This window comes from Thunnus thynnus, chromosome 7 (assembly GCF_963924715.1).
Source record: "Thunnus thynnus chromosome 7, fThuThy2.1, whole genome shotgun sequence".
Taxonomy (NCBI): Eukaryota; Metazoa; Chordata; class Actinopteri; order Scombriformes; family Scombridae; genus Thunnus; species Thunnus thynnus.
This window is the reverse complement of record NC_089523.1, coordinates 17,902,677-17,925,735: the sequence shown is the minus strand read 5'-3', so window position 1 is coordinate 17,925,735 and position 23,059 is coordinate 17,902,677. Positions and strand designations below refer to the sequence as shown.

Genomic DNA, 23,059 nt, shown 5'->3' with positions numbered 1-23,059 from the left:
ACATTTATCTGACAGCTTTAGTTACTTTTCAGATGAAGATTTGACACAATGGATAATATAAAAAGCCAGTGGTTTCCAACCTTTTTGACTTTTTAAAAATCATCCATAAGCGACTATTAATTACAGCCCAACAAAAATAGGAATATTAAAAAAGAAAAAAAAGCCCAATCTATAAATACATAAAATACAGTCAAATTGAGTCCAGATATTGCAAAAAGGGACCCCAAGATTCTTCCCATTTATGTAGACCTTTTCAATTTTTAAATCGCAGTTTTTACATGTGGATAACCAAAGCAAATTCATGCACCAGTTTCTAAAGTACGGTGGAGCTGGTGTCTTCCAGTCTTTGAGAATAAGTTTTGTTTTGTTTGTTTGTTTTTTGCTAGTACCATGCCCATCAATAAAGCTGTTTGAATATGGGAAGGGAGAGTCAAAGAGTCCTCTTGAGCATCTAAAGACAGAAATAAATAAAAATAGAAAATAGAAAAAGTTGTGACATAAGTGCTTTATTTAAGTACACAAAAATATTAACGTTTGAATAATATTGTATAAGAAAAACAACAAAACACTAAAAATGTTTGAACAATATCCTGTAAGGAGATACAAATTTGACTTAGTTCAAGTCTGAGCAATATAGACAATTAACTCACTGTGTCACTGTGCAATAACCCTGTAACACTGTAATATCCACTGTACTGACAAATTATATATATTTTAGTTTAAAATACAAAATGTGCAATAACATGTTTACATGTAATTCATTACTGTATATTTGATCAGGTTGTATATACTGTATATAACCACGTACTGCATGTATATAAAGTAACTTGTCACTTTTTTACCCATTCAATATTTATTCTCAGCACTCTTACACAACTTTGCACTATTTTATCCTGTTTACAGTTTACAAAAATGGTTATAGACATTGTATGTTGTTGCCCACTTGTTGTTTCTAAATTTATGTATTTATTTTGCTTGTACATAATAGTAATATGTTTATGTTTAATTATCTTTGTTCAGCTTGTTGTCCTTCCTGAACATTGCTGTGTCTAAACACATTGAGAGCCACTAGAATCCAGAGTCAAAGTCCTTGTATGCGTAAATATACTTGGCCAATAAAGCTGATTCTGACTATCAAAGACAAAGATCTTCAGTCAGTCATTTCTGCACCTGGTTGCAATAAACGGTTACATTTATTAAAAATTAACTGACTTGCCAGCACTTACAGTCAGAGCGCGATAGGTGTCACTCGTTGAGAACAACCTTTCTTTGTTTCCTTTTTTTAATCTCAAATCTGGAACATGGTGTGAGTGGAAAAGTCAGTTGTTGCATAATATCTGCTTGATGTGTGGTTTTAAGTTTGCAGTGTTTTCTGACTATCAGCAGAGGGCAGCAGCAGACTGCGCCTCTCACTGTGTCTGTCCTGGTCGCTCCAGGAGGGTCTGTTTCAGTTTTGTGGATGTGGCCCCCTCCATTGTTCTTTAACAGCGTGTTTATGAAATTAAAAACCCATCTTGTGGGTGTAGCCTTTAAGTTAAGTTACAGAGTTACAGAGTTTTCAGTTGGACACAAACATGACATGAATATTTGGAGATATTGTTTATGTGCATGATAGAAGATAGCTGATATACTGTTTTCATAACTATAGCAGATTAAATACATACTGAAATACAAACAGACTAATCTGTAAGTTTATCTGACAACATTCCTTCTCCTGGTTTATACTGTAGTTAGTTCAGTTTTTATAGTTGTCTGTATGAATCAATGAAGGCTGTTTTTTGTGTCTTACAGTAACTGTCTTTTGTAATTAGATAAAAGGACTCATACACTATGTCCCCTTTGATAATTTTGCCTGATGCTTGATACCAAAAATGTTTGATGGTGCAAATAACTCCTATATATTGTCTTAAAGATATAGAGAAAAAATGTTCAATGATCTCTCACGTACTTTATATACTGTCGATGTGACCCATTTAAAATCTTTCTTCCTGTCCTGTCTCTGGGTATGTGTTAACTTTTTACATGCTGCTACCAAGCACAGTTTCCACTTTTTTTTTTTTTACAGTTTCTATCCTACTGCCAGTTAATGTTTTCAGGACTCAGAAAGTACCAACATTTCCCACAGATACAACAGTCATTAATTTAGGAATGAAAAAGTTTACTCAATACATTCAAGCTGAAATCTAACAGCGTGATAAGATAATCTTTGAGCATTGAGTGAGTAAAAATCACTAAGAGGAGACTGGAGTGTGTGTGGGAAGTGTCTTGGAATTTGTAGTTACACGTACAGGAGTACAAACAGAGCACATGGTGAAGTAATATTTGTATTGCTGCTATCCATCATCAACTCCCTGCAGACATGTTTTGACCATTTTATGCTACAACGCATTCAAAAGTTTACTTTAACCCCATAAATGAGATGTCTGCCATTAAATCATTTCATCAAAATTTGTAAAAACATCTAAATTTTGTTAACATTAGATGTGATGTGTATCTTGTGGTTGAAGTAAATTTTAAATGTCTACAACACAAAAAGTCAAGAAGCTTGGATATTTTCTAAAGGCTCCGTACAGTCAGTGTATCTTCAATGTGTGCACTGACTACTCCTGACAAATCTGTTCATCCTGGGATCAATGCTGGATTTCATGATTGTACAAGTTCAAATAGTTTTTTAAATTTCTATATTGAAGACATTTTTCTGTTATGCTGTGATCAAAATCTATTAATAAGACAAATATGAGAAAAGAAACATTACAAAACTTTCCTTTTATAGACGAAAGTGTCCAAGAGTGCTTAATTGTTGCCCTGAAACTGGGAACTTTATTGATGTTCCTTGTTACCAGTCGAGCACTTAATGTATCCTGTTCAGATGTGCTGTTACCACTGCAGCTTTGAATGTATACTTTAACATGCTGTCTAATGAAAAACAAGAACCTGATTCTCCCTTTTCCAGTTGCTCACATTAAACATTTTGACCAGACATGTAAAAACGCACAAAGACTGGAAATGATTATTTAATATTTTATGAAATTATCCGGCAATCACTCCAGATGTAGTCAGTCAGACAGCTCAGAAAACAACACAGTTTAAACTAAGCAGCCTCAATACTGAACAATGATTTACAGGTCATAGCCTCGCTGTACAAACACATCCCACCAGGTGATTATTCAGAAAATATTTGGTTTTTACTAAAAAACCAAATAAAAAAGAAATTATAAAAATAACAGCTTCTTTGTTGAATCTAATATGTCTGCAGTGTTTCTTATACAATCAACATTTTTTACATATTTAGTTTCTGGGACACACAGTAAAAAATGTAACTTCTCACATCCAACTTGGTATGTAAAGACAGTACAATCACAAATTAACTGTTTGATCTCTTTCTGCTTTCATCTCTGTTAAATAATCTGAACAAATACTCTCCGTTGATCTACATCTATCATATATACCATATAAAGTCTCAAACATAAAGACATTCACAAATATTACGGATATTACAAAATATGGCACAATATTTACAGTCTCAAGCAAACTTCATGTTATTGTATGAAAATGCTAGTAGTGTTCCAGGTTGTCACAGTTTAGATTTTAAGAAGGCTCAGCCTCTCAGTGAAATGTGTCTATGTAAGTGCCTGTTTGACAAGTCTTTGTCCGTAGTGGCTCTGTTGTTCATCACTGATTTACAAGTGTCTTTATGGATCCTTTTCACCATAATGATGAACGGGAAGCTCCACTTGTGACTTCCCCTTGTCCTTTCCTCCTGGTTCTACATCTTCTCACATCCATGTCCATTATTTTCCGTACTGCGCCCCTTTTCCTCGTCTTAACCAGTCCCTCCAGGGGGATTGGGCTTTATCCTGATTAACGTCTGAATTCCAGGTGGAAGAGGACGACGGCTGGTGTGTCCAGGTGGAAGCCGTCTTGCTGGGCCTGCGGAAGAAGGACATGCCATTGGACGTGGGCTTCTTCTGAGGCTGCTCCGACTGCTGCTGGGACCTGAGCTGCTGGTTGATGATAATTTGGATGTCATCCTGAGGAAAGACAAGGAGGAACAAGCAATGAGCGGGAAGTTTAACAAACAGGGACTCAGTATAGTGTCTTAAGTTGGGCATTATGTTGGAGACCAAATGGAGCTAAAAGTAGGGTGAAAACTGGTCTTATGTTCATCAGGTGACCAGAAACATGACTCAAAATTAGTGCTAATGTTGTTCTGTATCTGCTGGATGTGTAAATAGGCAACTGTCATTTTAAAGTTGCACTTAGAGCTTGTTTTGTTTGCACTTACACATCTGTTGGAGCTGAAGATTAAAACGACAATATCTCTGGTTCTGCTGCATCAATTTTAATTCAATCAGTTCTGGACTCTTTTCTCTAGTCCTGTGCACTGTCCTGCTCAGGCTACCTCATCCGTATTTAACTTGTAGATATTCCTACACATTTCTGTGTATTAAACAGGTTTTATTTCTGGATATACAATATCTCTACGTGTGTGTTTCTTCTGTCTGTGAATGCAGAATTTCTAGACTGATGTCTGTGTATCATAGGTCATCTATATATTGCTGGTAATACCAGTCTGTATCTGCACATACAGGACATTTCTACAAGCATATGACTTGCACATATCCCTGTACATAATACACAATTTGTTTATTCTGTGGTAGAAATCCACTGGAATATTTAAACTGATTATAGCATTCAAACTCTTTCAAAAACCAAATTTTAGCCCATCAGGATGGAGAAAGAATCTGCTTTCAGATAACAAACATAATTTCTCCAGAGTATTAATCAGTGTTTTGGTCTAAATATTATCTGCATTATCTTCATCAAAGCACAGGAGATCAAACCCTCTGGCAGATGGCTCAGCTTGGCATAATGACTCAGCAACAGAAGGGCTCATAGACAGAGACACCTGCCGTTCATATTCCTCCAAACTGACAGGAATGAGAGAGATATGGCTGCGTCTGTCCCTGACCTCCCACTGAGGACACTAACTGAGACACATCCTTCTCCTGTCTTGTCATATTATAACTGAAACTGAAGACAATGTGCATCAAAAAGTGATTTGTCATGAGTGATGGTGCAGATAATGTATGGATTGAGGATTTCATAAAGCAGGAGACAGATTTAAAGACAGTGTGACGAGATGACAGCATCAGAGACTCTATGGTTTAATAGATAGAGCAGACTGGAAGGGATGGACAACAAAGCTTTACAGAGATAAAGGGGCCGCACCTGCCAGGCCTCCAGTTCCTGTGACAGCTCCAGTTTACGTTGGATGGCTTCTAATAATTGGTTGTTCAGTGACATCATGTCATTTTTACTTCGGACCAACTCGACCTCCATCAGATTTTTCCTATCAAGAAATGATTAAACGTCATTAACGTCACATTTACGCACAAGAAATGTATACACTCATTGCCATGGCTACAAGAACAGATTTCCACAAGAACTATAAATTATTTTTCTTGATCCATTTTGTTTGTCTGGCATTAATTTATTTTTTTTTTTTGAATATTCATTAACATTTGCAGAATTATTCAAGCTAAAAGTGAGTTCTTGTAAAACTAACACATAAACAAAAATGCTATCAAAGGCATCTGAATATACTGATACTGATTTGCATTGAGACTATTGAGCAACAAGGACGACTCACTTGGCTATGGCTTCATCTCGGTCTCTGATGGCCTGCTGGGCGACTTCAGCCTGCTCCTGTACACTCTGCAGCTTCTGCCTCATTTCAGCGTTCTCCTGCTGTAGCTGGATGTTCTGGAGGAGGAAGACATCAACTTTGTTTACACTACGGTTTATTTATCTGCTTAAGACACTGTAAAGACACTGGTGTTGCAGCAAAGTAGCAGTGAGTTACTGCATGTTGCATGTATATATATATATATATATATATATATACACACAAGACACACACAAGAATGAAAAATGTGATTTAAGAAAAAGACATTTCGGTGTAATTTGTGAATGCAAATAAACTAATTTGGATGTTCTGCCACAGACTAGAGACTAGAGAAACCTCTACTAAACCTCCAAGTTTTTCATAAAATAGAAGTGTAATTCCAAGGAAAAATGCCCTCAAAGGATGACACTAAGATGGATTACAATGACAGCAGCAAGGTCAGTACTGACACAGCCAAATCCTCTCATAATGGCTTGCCACAGGTACCTCCCTCCCCGACAGACGTGTTCGTTCATCTGTGGGTTACCTGATCTTTCAGCTCCTGCGCTGCGCTCGGATTCCCACACTGATCACCCGTCCGGTCAACAAAAGCCCGATTCAGCTCCTGGGACACAGACATTAACAAAGAGATCAGGTGTCAGCCGTGTGTTTCACAGAGATTTGCACCAAAAAGAGTTTCTGTTGTGTTGGCCTATATGCATGGTGCTCCGAGGGAGGAAGTGGCAAGGGCGGGGGGGGGGATATTTAGTTACAGTGATAAATGCATGTTACTGGTCTGAATGGCCTACAAACACCATGAGCCACAACTGGACACTTGTATATGTTCACTCATAGCAAATGAAGGCTTAGCAAAGCATACAGGCTATCAATTGGTCAGTCAGGATAGGTCAGTGTGTTGTCTGAAGACAGTGTTGTGCCTACTAGCAGCCACCAGGGGGCAGATAGGCTAACTGTAAATAAACTGATGAACATGGTATGTGAGGACGCTACTTTTTTTTGGTAAGATTTCTCACATCATTTCTTTTTTTTTTTGACTCACAAAACAAACAGACAGAACAAAAAACAAACAAAGACAAAAGATATACATTTCTGACGATAAATAAACATACGAGTGAGTCCTACCATTTCTAAACCCCTCCGAATCTATTTACCAATCTAAACCAACTCTTTACCAATGTACCCTTCAAACAATATCAGTCATCTTTGCATTTTGTATCATGTGTCCTGTGTGTTTTTTGCTTTGTACTGTTTGTTATTGTGATGTTATATGTTTTAATTGTGAGTGTGAATTGTGCACATTGTGAGTTGGTGTATTTAAAGCAATCCATTTATTCACGATTACTTTTTTGTGACCATACATAATGAGAGAAAAAGAAATATTTTTATTCTTTGAAGACAATCCGCTGAAGTTATGCAAATCTCCCAGTATACATGATTGTGGTGCGAGTGGAATGACTATATTAGTGTGGTTCATCACTTGCTTTGTTACACCAAACCAAAGATCTTTAATTTTACTGCAGTCTCACAATAGATGGAACAGCAGCACCATATTTTATACATTTACTGCCATCACTTATGCCCATTTAATATAGCTGTGTTGAGGTGTAATATAATCTGTTAAGTATTTTAAATTGTTTGTTTTTCGTACAATGGAACAGCTGCCTTGTGTTTTTCCATACATCATTCCAGGAAATATTATCCTCTTGTTTATGGTGCTTTCACTTAATATTGTGTAAAACATTTAACTATATTTTTATTGAACAAGCTGTGGTTAAAAAGTACATTTTCAAATTTGTGTGTGTCAGTGTTTGTCTGTGGGAATATTCTTTTTAATAGTATGCCGTAAAGTGATGTAATTTAAGTATTCACTTTTTGGGATATTATGTTCAATTAATAATTCATTAAAGGTTTTAAAACAGTCATTAGAAAATATGCGATAAAGCTTACTGATCCCAATATCGTTCCATTTATTCCATTTTATGACCTTTTTGTTTACTGTTATATTTGAGTTCTGCCGCAGTTGATTTATTGAGGTAGTTGTGTTTATTCCAATTATCTTTGTACATGATTTCACAATGTTAAATGATGCTTCGATTGGGCTTTGTATGATTTGCTTTGGAAACATTTTCACATAGACATTTTAAGTCAAGGTTTAAGCTTTGTAACATATTTTCTTCTATGTATTTCCAATCTTTGCTTACAAAGGGATCAAATAACTTACTGGCAACCAAAGGACAGATAATAGTGAAAGAAATTGGGTCGCTGTATTCCACCTTTTTTGTATGAACTAGACATCCTTAAGTATGAACATTTTGCCAAATAAAGGTTGAGATTGTTTTATGCAAATGTTCAAACCAGGTTTTCTGTATTGTGACAGGTAATTGACAGTAGGAATGTAGAATGTTCATCTTTACTTTGTTCACTCGACCCCACAGAGATATGGGAAGATTTGACCATCGATCTATCTTTGATTTGATTTTATTAAATATTTGTGTGAGATGTGTTTGACACCTATTTGGTGTAATTGTTAATCCTAAATATGTTATTTCTGTTGGTTTCCATTTAATGTTTGTATTTTGCACACATGTGATACTGCAGTGTTTGTTTAGAGGCAGTGACTCACATTTTCTCCAGTTTACTTTGTATCCTGAGAATGAACCATACTGAGTGATAATCTGATTGATATAACAAAGTGAGGAGTCCACATCTGTTAGGTAGAGGATGATGTCATCACAATACAGTGACATTTTATATATTTGACTTCCAATTTTTATGCCTTTGATATTCTTTTCAGATCTTATCTTCTCAGCTAATGGTTCAATGATTAGATTAAATTTAAAATCCTAAAGCTGGACATCCTTGTTTTGTTCCTTGATGTAAAACGAGAGGTTTTGAAATGACGTTGTTAGTTCTGAGTAGATCATCCTAATCCATTGCATAAAACTGTTACCAAACCCATATTTCTGCAGGGTAGTGAACATAAAGGGTCATTCAGTTTGATCAAAGGCCTTTTCAGCATCTAAAGCATGAAGTGCTATCAGATGAGGGAGCTTTGAGGACGCTTCTTTATGGATCAATGATTTTGAGTACAGCTGCTCGTTTCTGGATGATGAAACCTACATTTTCGAGGTGCAAGGCTGTCTACCAACAAGAATAATATATAAAAAATATGTTATATTAATTTTAATCTTTGCAAGTCAACCTTTCCACCAAATGTGTATAAAAATGACAGAGGATATAGTTGATGTACATCTGTGTTTCTAGCCTTTATTTACCTACCAGACATATTCATCCTCAATTCTTATTCACTCAGGCGTCATTTGGTGTCAATCAATCAATGGTGTGAGAAAACAAGGTCGGCCTTTTGTAGGCATATCCTGTCCTGTCCCATTTGTTCATTTTGTATGTCTGTTGCTTACCTGAGGGTTGGATGTCTGTGCCAGGGTTTGAGCCACTCCCTTCAGTCGATACAACATGGCCTGCAGGTCTCCCTGTTGATCCGTGTCCTCTGACGCCCTTGCGCCATTCAGTTCCTGGGTCAGTGGCAGCAGTAACTGAAGGATGGACCCCATTTCTTGCGTAATCTAAGTTGAACAGGAGAGAAGGCATGTTGATTTATGTTTATCGTTACTTTTAAAGCAGCTATGAAGTGAGACTTTCACGACACAACTGGTATACCTCGGAGGCTGTTACCGTATATTTCGCCTACATTAAAAGAGCTCATGTCTCAGATGTTTTAATAGAAAGTAAGCCATCCTTGACAAAGAAACAAGGTCTCTCTTTTCCCCTTTTCCTTTCACCACGCACCATTGTCTCTCAACACACATCATATCTTAGGTAACATAACGTATTTACACAGTGGGAGGTGATAGCATTACCTCATTACTCTGTGTAACTTCCTTGAGTCAAATATATGACATGAGGATACCTATCTGATGATAACAGGTTCATTTAAATATGGTGCAAGAGATAATCATATCATATTTTATGATAAGGTTACAGACAGAGATGTACACATGCGCTGAACACTCTACATTAAGGAAACTCTCCTACAATGTTGGTATGACAAACAGGAAATATCATGAATGACTCACGGGTGCAGTTATACATCACATTTTCCTGCTGTAACAAAACAATAATAGTAGACATCCAGAGAGTGAGAATTAGAGGACTCCTCTGTTCTTTCACAGACACAATTTAAACATCTGCTTTCTGCTGCAGCGCTGCTTATCTGATGGTCTTTTGTGGTGTTTCACTTTGAGAATCAGGAACTTTGCACCTTCTCGTTGCAGCGTGTCCTTGCCTCAAACGCAAGTCACACTGTCAGGGAGATCCTGAACAAAATGTTCTGTCATCACGTTCTCTGCAATGACGGCTACTGTGCTGCACTATGATATTTTATACAAGTTTCTCTAAATTAAACTTATATATGATGTTTCTCGGTGGCGCCATAATTGTGAGATCTTAGTGTATACGTCCTTTAGGAAAGACTTAGTGTAATACTCTTGTTTCCAGTCATCACAGGAACACAATTTCCCCTTTAAACACACATCAATCATTGGGGGCAGGACTAGAATAGAAAAAGCCCAAAACTAGCATTTGCCAACCACAGTATGGAGATAAAGTCAAAAAAGACCTCCAGTGTTTCTTTCCGTACTTGGTTGAATTTATAGCCACACCACCTCTTAACCATGCCTTGTTGTGTTCATTGTGTTGTTCTGAGTATTTCCTACGTCTAGGCATAAACTTACTTTCATTTTACACAATTACCCAACAGAATAATGTGAAATATTTTTCTCATGCTCTGTCACCCAGTGCTAGGAGCGGCTGATACAAATTAAATCCTCCATATACATACTTTTATATGTATATGGTGATAGAAGATATATATTGTATAGTAATTCCCAAATTACTCATCGTGTTACTCATAACTCCTGTTTCACTTTGAACATTTTTTATGAATATTGATGCTTGAAAGTTATATACATAGTGTGAATTTTCCATTATATGAATATACTTTTAAGTATATTTTAATTTAATTATCCTTTGCATGTACATTGTGTCATCTGTGGAAGCCAAGATGACAAAAGCTACATTAATTAACAATAAAAACTGCAAATTTCTCTCTTTTCTTTTCTTTTATTTCCTATCCAGTCTTTCCTTTGCTCATTTCATTTGTTTATCTGGTATTTATATTGACTTCTTAGAAGCATGCATCTGATTTGATGGATATTTTCAATTTTCACAATGTAATGTGTCATTATTTCTCATCCTTTCATTTCCCCACATCCAACACAGGAAAATGCCAATCACACTCTTTCTTCTGGAAATACATATCATACATATCTACTGTATGAATACACTTTTTTTTTCTCTTTAATCTCACTGATGAGATTCTTCTTCCTGTTCTGGCATATAATGGTTTAACAAATTGTGGTCTGATTGTGTTACATGGTAATCTAATCTCTGCTTTAGTACCTCTTCCTTGCTGACTCCCAGTCCCGCCGTGTCCAGGCTGCTCTCCAGCTCAGACAGCAGGGAGGTGTCTCCTTGGCTCCTGGCTTCCTGCAGGGACACCTCCTCCTGAAGCTCCTCCACCTGGGCTTGTAGCTGCTGTGAGCGACCGCGTGCTGCCTCCACCTCCTGCCACGCCTCGGCGAGCTGAAGACATAAGGAGGAACGAACACAAACACACACACACACATACAAGTATTAACATACTAACATAGACATCCACCAGACACAAACATGACGCTAAGGTTCAAAAAATGAAAGGGATTAAGAGAACATAAGATCATGTATCCTCGTAGATTATATTGATAATCAACAGACAGATGGATGTGATAAGTGCTTTTACCCAAGGCAATGTTTTTTTTTTTTTTTTAAAAGCTGCCATGAGACACTTGTTTAAAACACTCTACTAATGTTCAGCGCGACAGAAATCCTGACGTGCCAGATTCCAGCCTCCAGCCCAACATGAAACCAAACGAACACGAGTGGAATCTAGAATTGCGGGTGAAAGTTACAATGACGGGGATGAGGTGATTGTTTAGCAATGCTTTCCACAATCCCGCCGAAACCCAGTTCGCCGGGCAGGGAGCAGAAAATCCCTTTGTTATTGAGGCTCGTTCATTCATACTTAAACCACACTGTGCTGTTTTTGTGTTGCCTGCTGCTACAATGAACACTAATCAGTGTGTACTTACTTTGAAGAAAGAGGGAGGCTCATGTTTTTTTTGTGTAAATGTATAGTGTGTTCATTTGCTTGCTTCGAAACATGTACTGTATATAATGTGTGTGTGTGTGTGTGTGTGTGTGTGTGTGTGTGTGTGTGTGTGTGTGTGTACCTGCTGGCTCTGCTGCTGGCTGAGTTGGTCGTGCAGAGCCAGACGTGTGTGTAAAGAGGCCAAGCTCGCCCTCAGTTCAGCGTTCTCCTGACACACACTCTCCAAACGCTCCTCCAGCACCTGTTCCTTCTGGGTGAGACGCAACACCTGAACAAACACACACACACACATAGATCACAAATTTTTTTCACTGAAAGCTAAACTCTCACTGACTTATCTCTTCCTAAATACACAACATGTCTTCCATCACGCCCCATCTACCCAGCAGTGTTTATATCTGTAAGTGTTAGGAGAGATGTTTTTCTCTGACTTTATTCTCCCTGAAAAAAAAAATACTGTTGAAAGTGTAAAAAGGAACTTTCCTTCATTTGATATGAGAGAATGGTTGCATAAACCACTGCCATTTGTCCTGTTACTTGTTCTTCCATGATTTACTGTAAGATTTAATCTCGAGTTGCATTATATTCTTTATGTATTGGTAAAAAACTTGTTCCTCTGTAACTGATAAAATACAATAAGATGAAAGAGTCGCTGGCAACACAATCAACACGTTTGACAGGAAAACAGACTGTTCTGATCATTCGGTCCGTGTGAGTACACGGTGCTCTCCAGACTGTAAACACTTCATTAAACCATCATTTTAGTGTTGACAGTTAGATTTTGTGGCACATATATTGTGTTTGTTCATGGTTTTTACCTGCTCCCTCATGGCACTGATCAGCTCCTCATCCTGCGGCCTGTTGTGGCTTCCTTTCTGTTGGAGCTCCTGTTTTAAAGCCTGAAGCTCACTGGACATGGCCCTCTCCACCTCCATCGCCTACAAAACAACAGACGCAACATGCGGACACATGAGATTCACAGGTGGAAAAATGAATGAGTGACAGGAGAGAGTAAAAGGAGGGGGTTCACAGAGAGCTATAAGAAGAAAAAAAAACCACACACACAGTCAAAAATCAAACCACAGCTAAGACAGGTGGAATCATACATGTGTACTAGTGAACTTGAAACTCGAAAACAAAGTTTGCTTGAGGCACGAGGTTTAAGAGAATTGAGACCACGATCCTGAATCTAAAAATAACTTGATATATTGCAGGAGATTGCGCTGTTGAGATAAAGTCCGGTAAAGTAGACACAGATGAGAAGAAACATAATATGATATCTAGCTCAAAGGTGGGATTAGGTGTCTAAAATTAGGTCTGGTACTGTTTTGCTGTGGGCCCTGCAGCAAAAGGAAACTCAGAGATGGTTTTTCTTTGCTTTGAGTGGCTACTGTGTGTTTTTGTAACTCTGTGGTTCCCAAACTAGAGGTCAGGATACCTAATGGGGCCCCAAAGACAAATCTGAGGAGTAACAAGATGATGAAAGAAATACAACAGAAAAGAAATTATATATTTTACATAAAACCATGTTTATTTTTCCAACATTTCTATATTTTTCACCACTTTATCTTTGTGAAATACTGATTATTTTCACCTCTTCAGGCCTCTAAAAATCCTTCAGATGAATCATTTTTTGTTGAACCTGCTCAGAGCTCATGTCCACACACTGAAGTCATTCACCTGTGAGGGGTCTCGAGGAGCTACTAACTCATTTTAAAAGGTACCCTGTGAAGTTTTGAACCACTAATAGCACTATGGGGTGATGTTTTTATGAGTGGGATGCTGTTTTGCTTGTATTACATGCACGTACACGAGCACGTAGCACAGAGTACTTCCTACAAAGGCAGATGCCACTGCACAGACACAGGAACACGGTTCTGTTTACAGAGCTTCGCTATCTTGTTGTGACATATCACAACCTCTTGACTTTGTGCTACATTGTAAATTTACCCAGAAATATAGTACAAAGTCAAGGGGTTGTGATATGCAGCACAACAAGCTGGCAAAGTTCTGTAAACAGAACCATGCACAGTGGCGTCTGCCATACACAGAACTACTCTCCAGAGACTAAAAACCTGATCACTGAAGTCTCTGGAGTCATTTCTAAACAAACTAAACTTTAATAGTTTTTGGACAACAACAGAGTTCTACAGCTCAGAGGAATACGATATATCTGACTTTGGATACACTCAAAATACTTGTAAGTAGGATGAATTCATCATTGGTTTGGCTCTGCACATGAGATTTGTTGACAATGAGAAAAATATAGAAAACGCCAAAGAAATGTTTACAAGAAAACTCCACAAGGCATCTTTAAAGGGTCACAAGCCAAAAAGGCTGGGAACCACTGACTAAACAAAAAGCAACATGGCTCCTGTGGACACTGGTCCAGCAAAAGAACAGGAAAAAACATAGCTAATAACTGACAAACCACATGTCATATTATGATTTCTCATAAATAATGATTTCTCATCTATTTTGTCCTATTTTGTGTTTCTCTCAATCACTTTTATAGGCTCTCTCAAACACAAAATGATGTTGAACCATTAAAAAACTTCAACTCTGGGATCTTTGGGATGTTGCTGTGCCAGTTCTGAAGCCCCAGTGAACGCACCAACCCGCCACCCTCCCAATCCCCTTCTCCCCCCTCCTGGCCTGGGACCCTTAGTTCCCCTTACTCAGCAGTTCGGTGGGCCCCTGTCAGGTCCCATCACAGCCACATAATACAAGATGAAAGGCCTGGCCCTGCGGCAGATGGAACAGAGGGCATCTTGGTCTTGTCTGTGACATCATCATGCCACATTAGGCAACAATGTGTCAGAGAGTAAAAACTTGGAAATCAGGAGGGGACAGCTTGTGTGTATGTGCTCGTACAGAGGATGTGAGGCAGGCGTGAGGGCTAATATTAGTAGGAAGTGTGTGTGTGTGTCTGTGTCTGTGACGAGACTAAAGCAGGCACTGATGGACAAAAACAAAACATAGCATGCAGACGCACTATGAGGAGGGGAGCTTGCAACCATGAGTCGTCATTATCACTGCCTCGTCTCGTCAACAAGGGCCCCAATCCACAATAGAGCCAGCGACCCACTGAGAATCACCAGAAACAGCAGTGGAAGGAGGACGATCCATTTGGTAGAGACACAAAGCCTGAGATGATATCCCCTCACAAGCCCCCCTCCCCCCCCAAGCTTCAGGCTGTCTCCAAGTCCACACGCGGAGGTATCCAGCAGCTGACTACCCAAGCTACAGCCAAGGCCCTCAGGGAGCGCACAGAAAAGATGGCTTTCCCTCGGGATGATGGGATGTTTGGGTATGAGGGGCAACATCAAAAGGAGCAAATGAAAGATTTATATCTCACTGCAATGTATATTGTCTTTCCCTTTTTGTCTGTAACGCTGGCAGAGAGAGCAGAGGTCACGGGGGGTCTGTTTCGATGCGGGCGTCTACTTTTACAATAACGGAAATTCACAGTGAGGGATTTGTCACAGTCGTCCAATAACAACCTGTGATCCACGGCCAGGGACAGTGATTGTGTAACACTGGGTGGAGAGCAGGAGTTGAAATGTTAATGTCTTTTTCAGCTGTTAACCTGACACAGAAAAGTCCAAAATCACTGAATATTTCAGACTGTGCATGTATAGCAGACCAAAAAGGAAATATTCCATTTTATACAAAACAATTAAAAAAGTATCAGAACCAATACAAAGCAACATCCTTTCAGTATAACATACAATTCAACAGCAGAAACAGCCTGAAAAGTGACATAAATAAAATAAAGTCATAAAGTCATAAATAGAAATAAAAGTGAATCATCACCTCTCTAAAAGAGTTTCACCATAAAAATGAACAATACATCAATTCAACAGTGAGCTATTTTTAGCTCAGTGTACCTAATTATCTGGCAACTAAGCCAGACCTATTCAAAGTCTAACCACAAATGATCTTTAAGTGGAAGAGTGTGATAACTCTGATTCAATATTGACTGTGGCGCAGCTTATTGTGACTGGTGTAAAGACGAATACTATGAAAAACTAAAGCTCAGCTATCAGTTTATGCTTAATTTAACTTGACACAGGTCCAACTAAATGTCCTCAACTTACTTTTTGTAACTGTTGACCAAATATTATCAGCATTTCCAGCTTATCTGCCTATAATCATACGCCCTTTCCAGTCTGGCATTTCTTCCCCAGTATGTGTTTATATCCTAATTCTCAGTTTTCTTGCACAAGAGTGAAACCAGCAAAATCTCATTTTTCTTTCCTTCGGTGGAAATAATGTCATGACCTTAGGATCAGGATTCATGTTACTCCTCCTTGTTAAACATTAAGAAAACGCCTGGAAACTCCCTCATTAAACTGAATCAAGTAATAAAGTGATGCATCAGACTGAAGACGAACTTGAGTGCTCTGACAGCTGTAAATTAATCACAAGAAAAAGACACTGACATCACTCGACACTCCCTGATATGTTATACCTACTCTCCTGCACTTAAACTGCTGTTTAAAACAGTGGAACCATGTGACAATCTGGCACACATCAACATTGTTTTTATGCAGCCGCTTCCTCAACTGCACCAGGATGCAGCAAATCTTTCCCCTCACATCAAAGCGACTGCTTTGATTCGCTATGTTGCTGGTACATGATGAATCCTTTCTCCCAGGTTTCCCCCTCCACATTCTTCTCATGCTCTGGTTACACTTTCACAATTAGGATATTTGCGTTTCAAGCTCTTTGAAACCTGCTGGAGCCTCTTTATATGCAAACTCACACTCCAAAAAGGACTTAGTGTACACAGAAATGATCTGAAATGTAAGATATCTGAATATTTCTTCTTCATTCAACAGAAACTCTACACAAACAACATTAGGACACAAATTCACTCCTCAAATTTGCCCGAAAAACTCTTCTGAAGCCCGATCAGAACACGCAGAACAAAATCTCCTCTTTCAGTACAAACACACATAATCAGAGAAATACAGACACAACTCACCACACCAGGCAGTGGTGCAGCAGCAGAGTCCTTCACCACGTCTGGCAAAGAGATGTCAGACATGGAGGACCTTCTTCACACTCAAACTCTCTGTTTCTTCAACTCTTTTCTCTGATTTTTACGACCCCGTCTGCTGCCGGCCAGCCAAATAAAACATTTTCTCTCCATTTCCTTCTCCTTGAACAGCCCAAACAGAGATAGCACCTTTTTATCTAAATTGACTTTTTCCTGAACTTCTAAGGAGTCTGTTTTCCGCAGAAAGTCCTTCAGTCTGCCCTCAGAGGTAAAAAGACATTCACAAGTTTTTATTCTGTGGACCTTGACTCATGGGAGGGTTTGCGGTGTTATTTGGATTCATCTTTAACTTTGCAAGGCTCAGGTTTGCTGTTCATTTTTTAAGCTTACGACAGCACAAGGAACTGCACTATGAAGGGGGTTGCTCATGTGAAACTCAAAACACGCCACAACTGTAGTGATTAGAAACTCAATCCCGTCTCTCTCAGGCTGGAAAAGTACTTGTGGGCGACTCAAGGTTGTCCAGCTGTGTGATCCAATCAGCTCCTTTCTTCTTAACTGATAAGAGGGCATTAAATTTGTTATAAAATAGGTTTGATTGTCCTCCCAGTGTTCATCATTTTCTTCTGATCAAACGGTGCAGATCATAAATATGTGACTAGAACAAATACATGTCAAGTCAGCTTTGTTTCCAGTGATTATATCCATTATGTAATACAATTATCTAAGCAGCACTGTGTTAAAAGATAACTTTGTGTTACTTAATCATCTGGATCTGGTTTAATAGATAATAGCATGCTGACAAGTAGTAAAACCAGTACTATTAACTTGTACTTTTCTACGTTTTACTCGCTCTGTTCTAGATCTACAATCAGGCCACGGCATTAACTTTCCCTCCTCTTCTTGTTTACATATTGTTTCCATCCTGCTACACACTGGCACGGATCATTTGCCTGAAGCCAAAACCTCAGACTTTGTTTCATAGCTACTGAGTCTGTCTCTCCTGCTCAGATGAAAACTCTCTGTTTTTGTACGGTAAGCATTTTGCCGCAGCTTTGCTCGGAGCATACAAACAGCCTGAGAGTCTGGCCTTGCTCTGGACTGAGTCAGACTGAAACCTGAGTGTTTACAAAGAACATCAAGTTTTCAGTGTGTGGATTGGGTGACAGCACTACTTATCTAGTTTAACTCAGGCCTGCAGCTCTGGATCCACAGCTCGGGTATTTGTTTCTCCGCGGTTCAGTTACCTGCTCACGTGTATAGATCACCTTCAGATGTTTTGATGCAGACAGAATGACATTAAATTTGCCCGCTAACCACGTGTGAGACTCACAGTGTTGAGCTGCTCACGGAGTCGCTGAGTGTGCTCGCTGTGCTCCAGCTGAGCTCGACTCTTGTCCCTCTCCGCCTCGCTGAGGGCCTGAGTGAGCCGCTCCACCTGGGCGCTCAGCTCCCTCACATCCCTCTCCAGTTCCACCACCTGGCTCTCCCACTGGGACTGGCAGCCCTCCAGCTTCAGCCGCAGCTCATGCCTGCCCTGCTCCAGCTCCTACACAGCGGTGAAAAACATTAACAGGTGACAACACAACACAGATTGCAAATATGTCAAGTCATAGTTAAAGATAATTCAAGCTGTTTAAAGTGTGTGTTGGTCTGAGACTATGATGCTTGTCGCAGCCGGATGTTACAACAATGACATATTGTTTTCAAAGGAATTTGAGTCACAAAAAGCAGCAGCAGGACTCATTCAGTTCTGCAAAGGATCGTGGGTAATGTGTGGCAGCTTGAATCTGAATGAATGAAAATAGTATCTTTGTTTCACTAAGAATTTACAGTATGTAATTCATGTCTGACTACAGAGAAACATCAGTCAAATCAGTCTTCATGTATTTCACATAATTATAATATTTCATGAATGAATCTGTCCTGCAGATAATAGACATGAAATCAGACATCTTTATATCATGTTGTAAAATACTTTATAACATAGCCAGACAGCCCAGTTTAACCCGACTCTGATTTAGGTCGTTGTTACACCTGATAAGATTTATCAGTGAAGGAGACGTCAGCATTCACCCTGAGAAAAGCAATGAGGCCATCATTTAATCTGTCTGAACCACTAAGCTGTGTGATGTGGTGCGGTAAGCTATACCTTCCCTACTGTACTGTATATACGAACACAAACACATGCTTAAAAGTTTGCAGACAACTTTATTTCTCCTGCAGTCTCAGTAAACAGTTATTAAATTTTGGAGCATCACCACTGAGTCATTTTTTAAAGTGTGTGAGCATATCGGGGACCTAAGTAAATCTGTGAACCTCGCTGCTGACGCTGTAACTACAGTTATCTCTTTGTATTACTGTTGAAATGAACTGCTGACCTCAGGGTGAAGTTTGAGTCTCACAGTTTGATTATAAAGCAACAGGATGCCCCTTTTTTTTATAATCCATGAAAGTATTAGATTAGAGTTAAGTATAGATGTGCCTTTTAAAGATAGCAAAGAATGTGAACAATGAGTGCAAGGAAGCTTGAACCTGAGCACACTTAAGACACTTAAGTAATGACAGAGTTCAAGCTGTTTACCCCATATAACCTAAACGACTTTGGTAATTTTAGATTTAGGGATAAAACCTTCAATGTGCAATTGGAATAGACAGTATTTCCTATGCATATCTAATACACATTTTCAATTATACATAGCCTACTGCAGATAATGCATATTTGCAAAAAGTGTTGTCATAGCTTACAGTACACAGTATGATCAGTACTGTTGTTCCTCACAGTATGAATGTGTTTTTTTTTATATTATTTTGCCAAAATGTAAGTCTTATATCGCTCTTTTATCGTAGCAGCGTATTTAAAATCGTCATTAGTACATAGAGCAATAAATAACCTTGTAACCGAGTATTTTTCTTGTGTTTATCTTATCATTATCAACTAGTCAGCAAATTTTGTAATAAATTATGTAAGAAAAAATACATATTGGCATTCACTCCGTATCATATACGGTATGTGGAGTATCTGAATTCAATTTTTCAGTTTTTTTTTCACTTTCAATATACCAATAATGTTCAGTCTCTACAGTGTTCCCAAAGTTGCTCTAACGTCAGATACTTTATTATCGAGTTTTTTGTCTTTTTTTTTTATAATCAGGAAACTTATTTTCATTACCCGCCTACTTCAATCACTAGCAGCAAACACGTCGAAAAAGTAATAAAAAAAACAAACAAAAAAAACCTACAAATTTCTCCCGACAGCTTTCATTACACACGACTAATATAATCACTAGTACTGGTTTCACGGCACAAACACACAGATTGGTCTTACCTCCAGCTTGTCTGCGTACTGTTCATGAAGTTTGTCGCTCTGCTCTTTCAACTGACGATTTTCCAGGAGCAATGCGTTTCCCAGCTGGGCTGCCAAAATAACCTCTTCCTCCTTTTGTTTCAAAGCAGCCAAAAGTTCATTGGGGTCTTGATAATCTGTTATTTCCTCCGCTCCGTAGTCGATGTAGAAATCCTCCTCCAAGTCCATTTTCTTGGACTGGAACCCCCATTCATCCAGTCGATTCATATTTGTCAATTCAAACACCTTTTTGTATATGTAAAATCACTGTTGTTTTTTTAAAGAAAAGACACAAAAACACGCTGAAATAATCCCACATATGTGTCAATAAGATGTCCATCCATTACAGCTGCTTTCTACTGCTCTGTCAGTGTGAGTGAAGCTGAAGGTTTGAGCTCCACAGTGAAAGTAGGCTGGTCTCTCTGTCACCAGCAGATGACTGGGTGTCTCTAGGGGGAGTTGGCTTCAGTCACCTGAGCAACTGTTACCAACCCACTGATAACAGTACAGACACCTGTACTGATGCCATGCCCAAAGTATCACTGTTTCATAATGGCAAATCACAATGCGTCACCACAAAATAGAGAGACACGTGTATAATGTGATTAGATGTACCTTCTTAAAATGTTGAGCTGCGTGTAGACTAAATTGTTATATAACACCTGAGGACTAAAAATTACTTTTGAAATGTCAGATACAGTCTTACACAGTTTTAAACGTTACACAGACTCTCTTATTCAAAGGGAAAGTTATCTAGCTGTTTTCCTGATGTGTCATTTCTTACAGTAAACCTCACACATGGAAAAGCATCTTTCATTGCTTCTGCAAGGCTTCTGGGAAGCATTGAGAACCTTGGAGTAACAAGCTCTTTATCTTTGGCCAGTAACTATGAAAAAATGGCTGTTTTGTTAGGAATAGTTATTGCAAAAAAAGTCCATCTTACAAGAGTGGAAAATGGATTCTTTACCTACATATGAGAAATGGCAAATGTGTACATACACTCTCACATTTTGTACTTTTTAAAGGAAAAGAACTGCTTTGTATTTAATTTAATTTAATTTGTATTATTATGGATATGCTGTATTTGTGTTTTTTCCCCTCTACTTTCCCCAAAAAATAATAAACATACAGTATATATACCTTTTAAATACTTCTGAGTTCAATCAACACCTCATTGATAGAATATAAGCTACAGTTCAACATAGCATAGGGGAGACCAGGGACAGTTGTGACACTTTTTGCGATTTTCCAGATAAATCAAAAACCATTTACACTGAAATAGTCCATTTGCTATATCATAAACTTCAATGTGTCAATTACTGAAACAATGTATTTAAGTGGTTTTATGAAATATGTAAAGGTTGCAAAATTGATTTAAATACAGACACTGCACTGTTACAACCGTTCCTGTATCACCAGCCATGTTTTCACTTCATGTGAACTAGCTTGACTGCTAGTTTGACACATGTTAGCCATTTCTATTTTTAGCTTACAAAACAGTGATGCTAATAATACAATGAAGTAACGACAAGCAACACACATTTTTGAGTGGAGGGAGACTTTAAATATTAGTACATACTGTATCTCTCTCCCTTTTTTGATTGCCTAACGCTGCAAAATAAAGATTCCTCATGCTCCTTGTACATATAATAGCATATCATCGTCTGCATATGTCCATTTTTATCAGTCCCACTCCATACAAGCATGAATTATCTTACTTTTTTCTACATTTTGTCTCATTATAATGCAGTTTAATTTGTATTTTTCACCTCATGACATCATAACAAAACACATAAAATGTATTATATGATATATATAAATACCATGATTACCCACTCCTACTAAACCCTTGCACATTGTACCAAACACTTCAATAAAACTTAACTACACTAACAAGCAAGCAAAAAGAGCAAGAAAATGTGTTTTTGCATGTAGATAGTGTTCTTTTATAATATATTTTGGACATGATCTGCACGTGTACCCAATGATAGAAATGTCACACGTGTTTCTTTTGAAGTCTGACGATAAATATGACTCATTTCCTTACAGGACATCACCGACTCAGTCATCCATCCACTCAGCCAATGCTCAACAAGTGCACTGTGCAAGATCAGGGCTGCCGAGAAGGGGGGGGGGGGGGTCTGCCTGCTTTGTCTGGCCACCTCCCAAGGTCAAAGGTCGGCCCCCAGAAGGTTTCATGAAGCAGGGGGGGAGTGTCAGGGGAATAAAAGACCAAGCATCCTGACGCATGGCAAGGCTTTTGTTAGCAGCGAGGCCACAGCTTCTGTACATATGGCAGCAGGGACCAAGCAAACGTAGAAACACTGTACATCAAGGCTCGGTACGCCCCGCTGCCATTGTCTCCATTGTTCCCGCTCAGTTTACAGGCTGCCGATGGAGGGGCTTGTGCCGTAAGTGTGACGAAGTGTCTCACATTTCCCTGTAGTGAGGTCCAGCTGGGCCTCATGTGGCGAGGAGAGGAGACACAACAACACATTTAAAAGCTAAAGAAGCACATGTGTTTGTCTGCCTGAGTGTGTGTTCATACACTCAGATGTCAGAGACAGAGTCTTATTAGGCATTAAACAAAGGTAGGCGACTGTCAAAGAGCCAACAAGTGACTACACTTTGGGCCAAGAGTGATGCTGCCACTTAAGTTCAAGGTTTTCTGCTGTGAGAGCTGCTGCAGCATGTGTGAAAAAAGCTACCCAAGCAGAAGTCACACCCATAAAAGCCCGGTTGATGTTTTTAAATGAAAGAATCTGGTGCTTGTGCTTGCTGACAACAATATTA

At 38.7% G+C, this 23,059-nt stretch overlaps 1 protein-coding gene across 1 annotated transcript; it reads right to left on the bottom strand.

Annotated features, from left to right (window-relative positions):
- Positions 1–3,007: 3,007 nt before the first annotated feature.
- Positions 3,008–20,688, bottom strand: si:ch211-235m3.5 (BICD family-like cargo adapter 1). The gene is made up of 10 exons (XM_067594686.1): positions 20,249–20,688; positions 18,254–18,469; positions 12,734–12,853; positions 12,037–12,183; positions 11,168–11,350; positions 9,109–9,273; positions 6,216–6,293; positions 5,654–5,766; positions 5,233–5,353; positions 3,008–4,031 (listed from the first exon to the last, which is right to left on the bottom strand). Exons 1-10 carry the CDS (start codon positions 20,492–20,494, stop codon positions 3,792–3,794), a joined length of 1,629 nt encoding a protein of 542 aa, XP_067450787.1. The 5' UTR covers positions 20,495–20,688; the 3' UTR covers positions 3,008–3,791.
- Positions 20,689–23,059: the final 2,371 nt, after the last annotated feature.

Bases quoted from the DNA above. Each gene is read 5' to 3' on its own strand.
- si:ch211-235m3.5 (XM_067594686.1), bottom strand. From the start codon at position 20,494: ATGAATCGACTGGATGAATGGGGGTTCCAGTCCAAGAAAATGGACTTG. The intron at 12,854-18,253 runs GTGAGTCTCACA...GTTGTTTTGTAG, and splicing joins TCCGTGAGCAGCTCAACACT to GCGATGGAGGTGGAGAGGGC. The intron at 6,294-9,108 runs GTAAGCAACAGA...TCTGTGTCCCAG, and splicing joins CACAGACATCCAACCCTCAG to GAGCTGAATCGGGCTTTTGT.